The sequence below is a fragment of the Corylus avellana genome, chromosome ca4, assembly GCF_901000735.1.
Source record: "Corylus avellana chromosome ca4, CavTom2PMs-1.0".
Lineage (NCBI taxonomy): Eukaryota > Viridiplantae > Streptophyta > Magnoliopsida > Fagales > Betulaceae > Corylus > Corylus avellana.
Window position 1 is genome coordinate 34,967,632 of NC_081544.1, and position 15,633 is coordinate 34,983,264.

Below are 15,633 nucleotides of genomic sequence, written 5' to 3' on the forward strand. Positions count from 1 at the left end.
CAAGATTTGATACCAAAATAATGAGGAGCGCGCTGGTAAATAAATTAAGATAACGAAGAAGAAATTAACAACTCACCACTAAATGGGTAGCCGATGTTATTAGTGGATCAGTGAAGAAAAGATATAAAATATATATAAAGCTGTATATATAGGCATTGAAGATAATATTGATAGATATACCTAATGATGTGGCAAGTTCTTATAGCAAATTGGGGTGAAACTTGAAAGTTTCTTGTAGTTGACCAGACGAAGTCTTTATTAATGCATGTTATATATGTTTTTAGCTAGTGCATGGAGAGGATGTTATTTCTTTTTAGTGGGGTTTTTGTAATTAATGAGGTTTTATACTAGTTTAAGTTTTTGTTGTCCCTTTGCTATGGTGTAGGGCCGCGCGCCGTATCTCTCAATGTATAATTTGGTGATCCATAAAATTTAGTTACAAAAGGTACTTGTTTTCCTTTCTTTTATTTATTTGATATATTAATTATAAAGGGATAAACTATCGATATCATATGATGTTGCAATATTGGTACCATATCAAAATTAAAAGTGCTTGGTTCACTTTTGTGATTCATAGATTATTAAAAAATAATTGGATATTTAAATGGTTCCATCAAATTACTAAATTAATAAAAGTCAGTAAGAGATCCTATATATGTAACACTTTTAATAAATTCTCCTGCTGGGTTTCCTCGGTGTCAATAGGCGGTTGGTGAGCCCCCAGGGTTTCTCTATATTAATTTTGAATAATGGCTACGTTATGCTTGGTAGTGTAATAAGCCTTTGCATTGTTTGATTAGGATAAAAAAAAAAATGCCCTTTGCGTTGTTTCTTTTGCATTGGCTTTCTCTTTCCAATCTTGTCATGTTTGGGTTCGTACGCACGCGTGCAGTTTGGTCTTTCTTTATCTCTCTCTAGCCCCCACCCCTTTTTGCTAGGGTTTCATTTTTAGTAGCCATCCCCCTTGGGCCTCCTCCCTTCTCCCTCTTTTGCCTCCTCCCTCCCCTCTCATCACTATATTTCGTTTAGCGAGCTAGCCTATTTACCTGATGTCCTTAACTCTTTGGACGATTTTTTTCATTTCCCTTCCTCTTCGCCTCTTCCCCCTCCTTTGGTCTCTAGTTGTTTTAGTTTCTTTTAGTATTTGCTTTTGTTGTTTTTTTTGCTTGTTTAAGTACATTTTGTGGGTGATGCTCTTAGGGTTTCACTCAAACTTCCCCCTCCATTTGAGTGCGCTGCTGATCTCCTCCGCATGCTCTGCTGCCCACCGTCCTCTAATATGCCTTTTCTCGCGCCCCCACAACGATCAGCTTCCAATGCCCCTTTCGTTTTCAGTTTCCGATGAGTGCGCAATCGGCTCTTCTTTCCGGCTGCTGTCATCCTCTTAATTGGTGTGCCTTTTATGTTGTTTATTTCCCTGTAATTTGGCTTTCCTTTTTATTTTTATTTTTTTTGTCTTGTTTTGTTTCCTTGTAATCGTTTTTGTTTTTGCTTGTAATAATGCTCGGTCCTCTCTCTTGATCTGCCCGCCTGATGCTCTTCGAGTTTGTTGCTTTGGTTTAGACCTTTGGGTTGTAGATGTAAACGTTATCCTGGCTTTCGGGTTGAGGAGGATGAGCTTTGGCTTGGAGTTCTTTACCTTCAGTATCGAGGAATAAGAGCTACCTATACATTGGTTTGAGTCTGTTTGGCGCAGATCTACTGTTTAATTTGAAAATTAGTCATAGGGTAACGAATTTTGTTTAAGTATGGAATGTAATACGTCATCTTTCACGCTTGTAACCTCGTAGCTTCGGTTATGGTTGCTTCAGACCTTTTACTCTGTGTTATTTAAATTTTATGCTCATTTATCAATCAATGAGACTGAACTAATTCCTTTCCCTCCTCCCCAAAAAAAAAAAAAAAAAAAAAATTGGTCTTTCTTTATGTTTGCATGCTTCGCTTTGTTGTTTTTTAACTGGTATCCAATGAACATTCTTGGTTGTGCTTTATCTTTGATTGACGTAGACGGATCCATCAATCGTGTAACTGTCTACTTTGTCTTTCCATGTGTTTTTTTTTGTCATTATGTTAGAAAAGTTGATCGCGCTTGCCAAAGTAACAAGGGAAGTGCATGCAAGGAGAGAAAAAAAATAGCTAGCTCTGACGTTAAATCAATATGAATTAATTGAAAAGAATAGTCTTAGATCGAGGAAGTGAAATAGGGTCCGAAGAAAAGAGATCAGAATCTTATTTTTACCCTGTGTCGGTTGCTTTTTTGTCGTGTTTTCGTTAGAGACTTTTCTGCTTCGAATAATATTTTCTTCACCCCACAACCCCATCGTGCATACTTTGCCTCATATTGGGAATTATGGAGATGGTAATTGACGTGACTTAGGAGGGGATTCCGTGTGAAATCAAGCTGGGTCATGTACTCGGATTGGTTGGTTAATGGACTGAGTTTTGATTGATGGAGTACTCAGTGCATTAGCCCAACATCTTCTTTGGCTTTGTTTTATAAAGTTTGCTTTTAAAAAAAAAAAAAAAAAAAAAGTGTCAAATGGCAAGCTCCTTGAGCGTGAAGTAAGATGAATGCATGTTGATCAGTAGATTTCATAACCATGAGATAATTGAATTGAAGAAACTAGAAAGGCAAAAACGAAAGGGACGGAATGTTCAAAGCATGATAACGATATGATATGGGGAAATAACTATGCATGTATCCATTTTCGTACGTCAACTCTGGAAAAAATGAAAGCTTCTATCTCAGCGTCTTTCGTTCCATGTTGCTTTCTGGCACCCAATTACCCTCGATCAGATCATGTAGACAATGTAGGCTATGTAGCAAATCCAACAAATCGCTCAATAATTCTGGCTTCAACGACAATTAATAAGGCTGTCTGCACCCTAACAAGAATTAAGTAAGAACGAGAAAGATATAAACAAAAAGTTTTGGCTTGAATGCAGACTACATGATGTTTACAATCAGACAAAAAACAAAAACAAAAACAAAACAAAGACACCAAAACACAAAACAAAACTAACAACTCATCTATTAAAAATTTGGCATGATTAGTAATTTGGGTAAAAGAACATCTTTCATAATCTTCTCACCTTTTATATACGGAATGTCAATTATTTTCGCAGAACTTATAATCATATATGCCAATTATATATATATATAACACTTACATTAATTCAGCTTTAATTTAAAATTAAAGTAATTGTATTGAAAATATTCATGTAAGTGCATATAATACCTAAGATTATCGTGGATGTTTATTAAGTATTATTTTTTAGAAATGCTATTTAGCATTCTCAAGTAAAAATCTTTTAATATTCATGTGCATATAAATGTGATACATAGATTAAAATACTAAAAAAATGTACTTGAAAATGCGGAAGAGCATTTCTTATTGCGTTCCGTGGATGGATAATGGATTCCATGCATGAACGGGTGGGATTAGTCAAACTTCCAAAGTCCTAATTAGTCAAACCCCCTCCTCAGTACTAGTTTCATTTTAATATATATATATATATATATTAAAATTACCTTTGTATAGTTTCATTTTAATATATATATATATATATATTTTTGTAGGCAACTTCATTTTGTAAATAATAAAATGAGCCCAGGAAAAAAAGAAAGTGTATTTGAATTCCCAACTTCCCCATATATAAATCTCCAGGTCTTGGACATATATATGGCTCTCCATCTCCATGCCATCATCATTTGCCAATATCAATCAACAGCCATTCTTTAGCGTAGTGAGAGAAAAGAAATGAAGGTTGACATCGAAATTATCTCCAAAGAGATCATCACACCCTCTTCTCCAACCCCACACCATCTTCGCCATTACCAGCTCTCCTTTCTCGATCAAATAGCACCCCCTGTTTTCATGCCCTTGTTTCTCTTCTTCCCCAAACAAGCTGCTTCCAATAATCCGATCACCAACTTAGAGCAAAGCAACCGGCTCAAGAAATCCTTGTCCGATGCCTTAACCCGATTCTATCCACTAGCAGGACGGGTTAAGGATAGCGTTTTTATTGATTGCAATGACGAGGGCGTCTACTACGTGGAAGCCGAAGCCAAATCCCAACTTGTTGAATTTCTCCAAGATCCAATCCCTGCTGAGATCGACAAATTTCTCCCATTTGAACTCGACGATGTCAATGAATTCCCTCTTGTCGTCCAATCCACCTTCTTCACTTGCGGCGGGGTTGCCGTCGGTCTTGGCATGTCCCACAAGGTCGGCGATGGCTTGTCATTCTTCATGTTTATCAACAGCTGGGCTGCCATTGCTGGCGGCAATTGCCATACCGATACGGTGACCCCTCGATTCGCTTCCGCCACGCTTTTCCCGCCGAGGAGTTTGAAGGGGTTTGAACCGAGGACTGGGATTGTGAAGGAAAACATTGTGGCCAAGAGGTTTCTCTTCGACGCCTCCTCAATAGCGGCTCTTAGAGCCAAATATGATGACACAAGACGCGTACGCCCTACTCGCGTCGAGGCCTTATCGGCTTTCATATGGTGTCGTTTCACGGCTGCTACTCAATCAAAATCCAACCCAGCTGGCAAGATCTACACCGTTCTCCATGCTGTTAATCTACGCACCAGAATGGACCCGCCTCTTTCGGCAAACTATTTCGGAAATATAAGCCGAATCGCAATCTCAATACCGTCCGTGGATTCCGACGATGATGGGTGTCGTGGCATCGTCAACCAAGTAAGGGATTCGATAAGCAAAGTGAACGCGGAATACGTGAAGAAGCTTCAAGAGAGTGATTGGCTTGGGCACTTGAATTTCATTAAAGAGCGCACCGCACAAATCAGGAAAGGAGATGTGGTGTCGTTTAGCTTCACCAGCTTGTGCAGATTTCCCATATATGATGCTGATTTTGGGTGGGGGAAGCCGGTGTGGGTTAGCGCGGCAAGATTGCCGTTCAAGAATTTAGTTACTTTCCTTGACACCAAGTCCGGGAACGGAATAGAAGCGTGGATTAACCTGAAAGAAGAAGACATGGCTAAATTTGAATGCGATGAGGAGCTCCTCGCGCATGTTTCACCGACCCTGAAGCCCAACGTGAAAAGTTCTGCGTTTTAGGCCCCGACTGGTTACCGTCGTCGGAGAGTATATATATATATGATCAGTATGCATGTCCTTTAGTTTACTAGTATTGTGTTAATTATTTGTGTGCAAGAGAGCTTTTTGGTTGTTTGCTTAATTTCTTTCTGTCAAATATATAATATTGTCTTTAAAGTAGTGTAAATTTTGGCTATTTAATTGTTTTCTGGTATCAAAACAAAAATATAATCAAACTCAAAATGCGAAATAGTACTCCTAATAACATAAAAATACCAAAATATTAGCATGGATTAACAAATATACCCAAGAATTTCTTTGTATTAGTCTTGAGACAACTCCAAATAAGAAAGTATTGTTTGTATATCCAATTAATTGCTTCTTATATTTAATTATCTATAAATGATATGCAATTATTTTAAGGTTATTTTCCTTTATATATAGTAGCACCTCATACTTCTTTAATTTGCTTCTCCAAATAAGTTTAAATTTATTTCAAAATTATTTCTCAAATGTAACGAGTCATTAACATATTTGTCGGTATCTTTACATTTAGAAACTATATTCTACATTTTCTAATATCTTTCATCCTATAATGAAGTCAATTAATATAACATGCACTACTCTTTATGCATTCTCAGTTTCCCTCTTGAAAAATATATGAGAAATGTTACAGACACTCCACTTGAAAAATAATCAAGTGGATAACCCAATAGCTAGAATCCTTAAACCAAAGAGGTGATGTCGTCCTAAATCCAATTAAGAGGATAAGCAATGGGCACATAGATTTTTTTAAGAGTACTGGACACTTGGCACCCAAAAAGGAAAAAAACAAGAAAAGAAAAGTGGGTATTCGAGACCACAGGTGATTAGCTTAAAGATAGTCCACAGGTGGGTTAATCATGGGCGACACTTGCTTTTTCCTTGTTCACACAAGCAATTAATATAAAGATTTGGAATATCTCTATGGATAAATACATATATAATAATTCGAATGCGACATGAAAGGGTGACGGTGACACAAGTATTAGATTACGTACGGCCCTAATTAATAATTAACAACTTATTTTAGGATTATAATGTTGCTTCATTGTATGAACATTCTAATGCATACATGCAATGGACTTAATTTGTCAGACTTCCTCATCCTGCATGTTATTTTAAGATAAAGTGACACTTTACTTATTTATAATTATTTGAGATCTTAGCTTAATTCATATAATTTAATATTATATCTTTGAATTTGGGATCCCAGGGCTAATTGTATTTTGTGGGACACGTTCTGGGTTGTCATTGGTTAACTTTCTATCCGCTTTTAATTATAAGAAGAAAAAAAAAAAAAAAGTATGATGAAACTTAAAAGCTGCAACCCATGACAGGCCATGCACGTATAATTAATTGTCTGATCAATATTGCAATGAACAGAATGCAAGTAATGCAAAAGTAAATCAAATAATTAATTTTTAGAAGTTAATTACTCTCAAGAAAATATGAAATATAGTAATCAACTTTTGTTTGATCAGTTCTCATTTTTAAAAAAAAAATCTAATGATTTCTTAGACATTTCCACAATTCCAAGTCAACTTCGTAAAATATTAAAGAAATATTTGTGTATAACATTGCTCTCATTGATAACAAAAAGTCCACTAAAAAGAGGTAACGAAATAAGTGCTGGCTTAATTTCTAATACTGTCGCCTGTCGGGGCTCCACAGTTTGAAAGTTCTCAGTTCTCATTCGAAAGTTATGTTGAAACGCAACGTTCTTGAATCGATTAACAACTCCAATATATATGTCATGCAAACATCATGCTAAGGCCAATATGCGGGCTTATTTATTTATTTTTAACAAATTAAAAATTAAGGAGGATCCTAATTAATTAACACATTTGGTTATTTCGACGAATATATTACATGTGGGTAAGTTAATTGGGCGTAACTATAGTAACAGTTATATATATGTTGAGAGCTGCACAAGCTAGGGAGGCTTAAATAATGGGAACCGTAAGTATTTCCTCAAATTCGACTGAGTTATAGCCTAATTCATTTCACTAGAACATCAATAAGAACCAAGGTCGTTTACACTAATAAGACATAAAGATTAATGTGTATCTATGTGTATCTAACTACTTGGAGAAAAAAATTTATGCCATTCTGGTGAAAATAAGCTTCACTTGAATTGTTATGTAACACTATTTTCTAGTAGCGGACATAATAAATATTTCATGAATTATTACATTATTTTTTAAAATGTGACTAGTGCCTATAAACTGTATATAGGTGACGGTGCACAAAATAACTCAATCTCATATATACACATGTAGGTATATAATGAGTTGTTCAAGTGTACTCCCGATCGAAGATTCTATGAAGCTCATAATCGTCTTCCCAATATCCCATTAATCCCACTGAATATTCTATGAAGCTCATAATCGTCTTCCCAATATCCCATTAATCCCACTGAATGATTGTTTTGTCCACCACATGGAATGTGACGTGTGTAGAAAATTGTAGAAATTAAATAAAGGATATGACTCAGTCAAATAGTCAAATCCACGAGCTCTATAGTCTATAGGCGCCGAAATATATGACCAATTAAATTAAACCGCGTCACTTCAACTTTTAGTGCTAAAACGATCGATCGACTTCCCAGCCGCCTTAGTTTTGAGTTAGAAGTGGAACACTTCCGTTTGTGTTTACATTGTTTGTTTTCTGGTTAGAGCAAGTCTATATTAGATGTGTTATGTATATGATTAGTTAATATGAGACAAAAATTACATTCATAAGCGTGTGTTCTTCTTATTTAAAACACATTCTCTTATAGTACTATAGATCTATTCGGCTGAAGACCTTCCTATATATCGCAGACTAGCTTAATAATAGAGAATTAATTTCCTAAAGGAGCCATCAATCACATAATCATATTTGGGATCCTGGCCGGTGTTAGGCTTTTTCTTTTTTTTTTTTGAAGCCTCTTAATCTAAAGCCCAACACCAATAAGTCCAAGGATCCCTCCTTCCCTGCATTGAAAATAAAAAAAATAAAAAAAAATAAAAAAATAAAAATAAAAATTAAAAATTAAAAAAACTCCAAAGAATCCAGGCTTCAAGTCTTCTCCATGAAATTGCATGTTAAATTCCAAGTCAATAACTTGCAGGTGATGAGGATGATTTGAAATCGAAAACATGTGGAGGAGGAGGAGGAGGAGGACGGCTTGTCAATAGTTGTCATTTTCATATTTATTTAGGTTAATTAGTTTTTCAAACACCCATACGACCCATGACTCATGAGAAATAAATCCTAAGTTTGTCATGTAACTAAGTTTTTCCTGACTTGACTAAGAATAAATCCAACAAAAGTAGATCACCTAATCACATAATCATATTTGGGATGCAGATTAATCATTGCTAGCTGCTAAGTTTCCACTCATTGTTGCTTTCTTTTTGATTTTTTTTTCAAAAAAAAAAAAACAATTATTATAGATTTAATTACTAAATCAAGAAAGATTCGAAAGAACATTGTTTATGAACAGTATTAGTTGACATATAAGGAATCAAAATAAAAATCCATTTCTCCTGGCAAATACTGTTATGTATTTGAAAGTATGGATTAGATCTATAGTAGTGAAAATGTGAAATACTGTTATCTAGTTTGCTTTTCTATGAATTTTTTTTTTTTGATTATCTTCCATTCTATTGCTGCATACCTATAATTTTCTCGTTACTTCCAGAAATTTGTGCTATGTTCGAGTGCTCTATGTAAATAGACTCATTTCCTTTATTAGCTTAATTGCTAGATCTTTAAGCTCTGACTCTGAGCCCAGGATAACGAATTAATAGAAATTGACTGCGATTATCAAATACTTTGATACAGCTTGCTCCACATTGCTATATTCAATACTAACTATATGAGTGGCATCTTTCCTTAGAATTACAAACAATGTAAATCTGTTTGTAATTCTATGGCTTATAACTGCGAACAATTGCATCGCGCGACAACAGTATTGTATAGCTTATAACTGCGAACTAACTCTTGAAAATTTTCATTCCATGCAAAAATAGCAACAAACAATTGTATGGCTTAGAACTGCGAACAAATAAAAATTGAGTTTGTTGTTGCTTTTTCTAGTTTCTATTTCTTTTTGAATTTATAGCTAGGTTATTTTATTTGTTTAGATAATCGGACTCGAGCTGTTTTACTTATCTTTTATTTTATTTTTAGATGATCAATAATTGCAATAGTCAACGCATAAGGCATCAAAATCATAATCCTAAGTGGCTGCATTCCATAGTGACTTTTACGTTTCTCGGTTTCCTCCAACTGTGTAATATGCTATTTGTTTGTCTTGGTTGGGTTGCTCAGCTGTTAGCTCATAATTTTTTTTTCTTTTTTTCTCCTCATGTTGTGTTGTTTTGAGAATGATCATTTCCAGTTGAATTCAACTGGAGAGAAGTCGGTTCCTTCTAAATGAAGGGCAGAATTGTTAAAAAAATTATAAAATGACAATTCTGCTCTTCTAAAAGGGACCGGTTCCTCTCTAGTTGAATTCAACTAGAGAAGATCATTTTCCAATGTATTTTTGCTTTACTTAAAAAATAATAATGGGTTATGAAAGATGGCAACCAACTTTTGGTTATTTCTTGTATTAGGAATATTTGAGATGGACAAACTGAAGTTGTCGGGTAAAGTCAACTTGGAGCACAAACTCGGGGACGAATTATGGATATTGTATGACTGAAAAAAATTCAATCTCCAAAATCCACGTTCCACTTGTTAAAGTACTAAATATTTGCTTGGATTTTGTACGCAACAAAGGAATTATCATGCCACTTGACACATTTTTTTCCCATAGAAGGATGGCTCAAGAATCACACGGTTTGACTGAAGATAAAAGGGAAGTTATGACTTCAAAATCAGGGTTCGTTTGGGAAGAATTGTCTTCAATTGCAAGGTCCAAGATCTATTTGCTCTATTTTATGGCTTATAATGCGAACAATTGCATCAAACCGAATGAAAATTGAGTTTGTTGTTGTATTTCTTAGTTTATATTTCTCTCTGAAATTACAGTTGATTTATTTTATTTGTTTAGATAGTTGATTCACAAGGAATTTAAAAAAATTGTTATTTTAATTATGCATATGTATTTTTGTTTTCCTTTTTTTAATAAAGATTTGTTTTCCTTTTCCAATTAAGTTTGCTTTTCATTTTTCATTTTTCTTTTATGACTTTTTCTTCCTAGTTGTTATTTGCTTATTTAGCGCAATTAAGAACTTTCTCTTTCTATTTGTTATTTGTCTTCTTGAATTCCATTTTTAATCTTCGATCTTAGTTTCTGCTGCTATTATATACCATCAAAACAATCTTAATTATTTGGAGCATCATGATCAGACTCGAGTTGTTTTACTTAAATTTTTCTTTTTCTTTTTTTAAGATGATCAATACTTGCATTAGTCGACGCATAAAGAATCGAAATCATATTTTGCTTGAATATTTCTAGCAATAAGGTAAAACATTTACTAACATCTCTAACAATTATTACAATTATTACAAACAGGTAAAGAATTAACCACCATAGAGGAGAAGTGTTCACTTAAGGGTGTCGTTACACTCAAAGTCGATGCATCAATTCTTCAAATTACTCAAACAAGTGCGGTGGCATTCATTGCTCGAGACAAAGACTATCAGTCTTTGTATAGTGGGATGGCCTGATCAACTCAACAAGATAGCAGCATTGTTGAAGCTATTGGAGTTTGCATCACCATTCAAACTACACTTAAGGAGTCCGCGACAGAACAAACAAATACTATGCAAACGGACAACAAAAATTTTGTGGGGCTGATTTTAAAGGAGAAAAAAGAATAACGACAAACAAGACCAAGACAACTGCAGACAAACCCACTGACAAGCTCATTGATTGGGTGGATACATTTAAAAAACATGATAGGCTTGAGTTGACATATGTTCCTCACATCCGAAACATTGCAGCGGATGAATTGACGAACCTAATAAGAAAATTGACACCTATAGTTACTGCCAAGAATGTAACACTAGAGTACAAACCATTATGAGATGGCTAGAAAAAAAAATTGATCCTAATATAAGTGATTGGATACACACCTACATATATTGGACAAATAAGTTTTCGGATGGATTGAAGGGGACGCTCCTAGAAGACATGTTGGTTAGAGTTGAGGTAAAAGAAGGAAAACAACGCAAAACCGTTAAGGTAATGACTACGAAGGTTAATAAAACTCAACTCAGAAAAGATGTACAATAGAGCATAGACTTAACGACAGGTATGTAGTCAATGATGACGTTTGTTGTGACCACCCATGCTAGATAATCGGGTAGCCTCGAATTGCTCTCGATGTGTTGCCACCTTTTTACAACAATAAAAAATTATTCAATTCAACTTTTTAAATAAATGTAAACAATTAACATTTCATAATGACAAAACAATAATTACCTCCTGATAAGGTTTCACTATAGTTAAATCCGTAAGAACTTCAATCTTTGGCTCTGACAAAACAAGCTTCTCATATTTTGTCCACATGTCTACTAATACACCTTAATTAATAAAAATAGGAGTTAGTATGAAAAGTATAGGAAGACATAATACATTACAATCATAATCTATTACAAACTTACATTTTGAGGGCTTGGTGGTGACACTACATTCACGTAATGTTGTAATAGCGACTTCAACCTGATGAAAAATAGAAAATTGTCAAACTATCAGTGTTTCTAAAAAAATAAACTTTATGTTTGGAAATTAGTGAGTGTCATACTCACTCTTCCTCAACATTGTCCTCATAAGGCCCATTCTTCTCCAAAGGATAAACGGTAACTGTCAATAATAAACAACCTTGTTAAAAACGTTTGTACATAACTAACTATGGTCTAGTTATACTTAATTAAATTATACACGTAATTTTTTCTATCATATCTTCTAAGTTGCATCTCAATACAAATATCTTGACATTTCCATCGTTTATTTGTTTCCCAAGCTCAGAAATAAGGGAAATCAACATAATGATACTAATTAAAAATATTGAAGGAAATATTTCAAATAGAAAACAATACCTGTCACTAGGTCTCTGCTATCTTTTCTGAGTTCAGTCTTATTAACCGTCGCAGTCATTACCTTAACGGTTTTGCGTTGTTTTCCTTCTTTCACCACAACTCTAACCAACATGTCTTCTAGGACCGTCCCATTCAATGTATCTAAAATCTTATTTGTCCAATACATGTACATGTGTATCCAATCACCCATATCATGATCAAATTATTTTTTTTCCTAGCCATCCCAGAATGGTTCGTACTCTAGTGTTACATTATTGGCAGTAACTACATGTGTCAATTTTCTTACTGGGTTTGTCAATTCATCCACTACAATGTTCCGGATGTGAGGAACATATGTCACCTCAAGCCTAGATCATGTTTTTTTAAGTGTATCCATCACTCAATCAACGAGCTTGTCAATAATGGGTTTGTCTGCAGTTGTCTTGGTATTCTTCGTCGCTATTCTTTTTTGTTCCTTTAAAAGGAGCCTCACAAAATTTTTGTTGGCCGTTTGCATAGTAATTGTCTGTTTTGTCCCAGACTCCTTAAACGTAGTTTTAATGGTGATGCAAACTCCAATAGCTTCAACAAAGCTGCTATCTTGTTGAGTTGGCCAGACCATCCCACAATACAAAGACGGAAGTCTTTGTCTCGAGCAATGAATGCCACCGTACTTGTTTGAGTAATTTGAAGAATTGATGCATTGACGTTGAGCGAAACGGCACTCTTAAGTGAACACTTCTCCTCTATGGTGGTTAATCTTTACCTGTTTGTAACAATTATAAGATTATGTTAGTAAATGTTTTACCTTATTGCCAAAGATATTCAAGCAAAATATGATTTTGATTCCTTATGCGTCGACTAATGCAAGTATTGATCATCTAAAAATAAGTAAAACAACTCGAGTACGATCAATCGATCATGACACCCGGCAAAACTAAGATTGTTCTGACTGTGTATAATAACAGCAGAAACTAAGATTGAAAATTAAAAAGGAAATTCAAAAAGAGCAAATAACAAATAGGAAGAGAAAGTCCCTAATTGCCCTAAATAAGCAAACATAAAAATCACTTTGAAAGACTTAAATTTAATTGATAGTATAAACTGAATTAAAAAATAACAAAGACTAATGCATTTATATAGGCTATGCACCTCCTAAATTAACAAGGAAAAATGAAAAGCAAACCTAATTGGAAAATGAAAACAAATCATTATTCTAATAAGAAAAGGTAAACAAATCTTAATTGAAAAAGAAAAACTATAACACACATGCATAATTAAAATAACAATTTTCTCAAATTCCTCAACAAACTCAATTTTCATTCGATGCAATTGTTCGTAGTTATAAGCCATAAAATAGAGCAAATAGATCTTGGACCTTGCAATTGAAAGCAATTCTTCCCAGACTTGCCCTAAATTTGAAGTCATACCTTCCATTTTATCTTCAGTCAATCCGTGTGATTCTTGAGGCATCCTTATATGGGAAAAAAAATGTGTCTTTAAGTGTCATGATAATCCCCTTTCGTTGCCTACAAAATTCAAGCAAGTATTTAGTACTTTAACAAGAGGAACGTGGATTTTTGAGATTGAATTTACGTTGTCTCAAAAATGCAATCTCAAAGAATTTACATTCTCTAAAAAATGCAATCTCAAAGAATGTACTCTAATAAATAAAAAAATTAAAATTAAATTTTCAGGAATCAAAGAAATAGAAGAATTTTCTGAAAAGAAGGAGTTGTTTTAGCACCAGAAAAACAAGACGTTGTTTAGCCTTATCTATACGTAAGTGACTTGATTTTCTCAAATAGAAGTTGATTTTCTCTTTCTCACACAATCCAAAAGTAGAAAATTATGCTGACAATTTACCTTCCACGCGAAGGTAGATCAAGCCGTTGCGGACTTGGAAATTGCCGAGGTTGTAAACTTGTAATAGATGCTTTCGAAAGGGATTGGGGGGAGCCTGATTGCAGGGCCTAGGGTGCCTTTTGGAAATGAAAAACAAAATCAGAGCAAGAGAAAAAGAGAGAGAGAGAGAGAGAGAGAGGAGGCGTGAGGAGAGAAAATGAGAGTTTGAGTTGAGAGTGAGTCTGTGAGAGCCTGAGGGCTGAGACTCTGAGAGTGAGAGAGAAAGAAAGGGAGGCGGCGTGAGGAAGAAAGGGATGGAGAAAGAAAGAAAGAAAGGAGAGGAAAATGATCTTTTAGGTTTAGGAAGCCCTTCAGAATTTTTTTATATATTTTTTTTTTAAATTTTAATATATTTATTTATTAAACTGGTATGGTAGGTCACCCAGTGGTTGACTTGTAAGTAACAAAATAAACAGGTAATCTGTTTATGACCCAAGCCCGATAACTTCATGTGATATTCATGTAGAGTTTACAAGTCATATCCAAATTGCCAACCCTACTTAAAACGGGCAAGGCTTAGGTGCGGTAGTTCAAAACTACCGCACCATGCAGTAGAAGAGAAAAAGAAAAAGAAAAAGAAAAATATTTAAAAACTAAAAGTATTAAAAAAATAGAAGAGAAAAAAAAATAAAAAATGAAAAGGGTGGAGCCACCCCTTGGCCAAAATGAAAAATATTTTTAATTATTAGTTTTTTATATTTTTTAATTCTTAAATAATTGTTTGTTATATTTTAAAAAAAACCTATTTTTTTCCAGCCCAAAACTGCACCGTTTGGTTCAGTTTTAAATTTTTCCTTCTCAAAACTGCACCAAACGGTGCAGCTTTGACTATCGCATAGCGGTAGTTTTACCACCGCACCTAAGCCTTCCCACTTAAAAAACTCTCTTCAACCTAAAAAGATGTGGAATAGGATTCTTTTATGATCCAAAATCTGGACGAAAAAATAATTTATGGCCAAAGCCACAAATATGGACATATGTCTACTAACTAAAAATAATAATAAAATATTATTTTATATTTAAATAAAAATAAATAATAAAATATTAACCATTGGGGTGGCCGGACCATCCCAGTTTGGGGTTGGGTTGGCTTCGGCCACCCTAGACCCAAACTGGGGTGATCAGCCACCCTTAATATTTTATTATTTTGTTTTTTTTATTTAAATTTAAAATAATATTTTATTATTATTTTTAATTAGTGGACAAGTGTCATATTTATGACTTTAGGATTTTTTTAAAAAAAGTTTAACCATGAACTGAATATTCTCCGGTCTATGAGTGTACCTATGTGTGTGTATATGAGTTTTTAAAAATTGTTGGAGATCCAATCTCAATGGGTATTTAATTTCATAGGGAAAGCTATTTTTGTCAAACAAATAATATAAAAATTAAATTTCCATGACGTCAAAAAAACCATTTTTGATGTCTTGCTCTGTGAAGACACGAATGTGCAGTCCAAACCCATTTAAAGCTCCACATATACATATGTGTTAGAAGTGAACACCAATTTTAGGTCTAGAGTAGAATTAATTTACTATTTTTTGTACAAATTAAATAATCACACTAGCACTTAAAAATAAATTCATAATACATAGTAATAATCAAG

General features: G+C 34.2%; 1 protein-coding gene and 1 long non-coding RNA gene across 3 annotated transcripts; one reads left to right on the forward strand and one right to left on the reverse strand.

Moving 5' to 3' along the window:
• The first annotated feature begins 3,761 nt into the window (after window positions 1-3,761).
• On the forward strand, window positions 3,762-5,179 carry LOC132179999 (stemmadenine O-acetyltransferase-like). Its single transcript, XM_059592833.1, has one exon. It carries the CDS (start codon window positions 3,762-3,764, stop codon window positions 5,082-5,084), a length of 1,323 nt encoding a protein of 440 aa, XP_059448816.1. The 3' UTR covers window positions 5,085-5,179.
• A 5,345-nt stretch (window positions 5,180-10,524) lies between these two features.
• On the reverse strand, window positions 10,525-14,308 carry LOC132177637 (uncharacterized). 2 transcript variants are annotated; one of them, XR_009439786.1, is made up of 7 exons: window positions 13,989-14,308; window positions 13,553-13,651; window positions 12,144-12,888; window positions 11,853-11,907; window positions 11,709-11,766; window positions 11,527-11,627; window positions 10,525-11,439 (listed from the first exon to the last, which is right to left on the reverse strand). It is a non-coding gene; the product is annotated as an uncharacterized LOC132177637 (long non-coding RNA). The 2 variants fall into 2 exon arrangements; XR_009439787.1 differs by having other exon boundaries at window positions 11,849-11,907.
• Window positions 14,309-15,633: the final 1,325 nt, after the last annotated feature.

Coding starts and splice junctions, on each gene's coding strand:
- LOC132179999 (XM_059592833.1), top strand. CDS start 3,762: ATGAAGGTTGACATCGAAATTATCTCCAAAGAGATCATCACACCCTCT.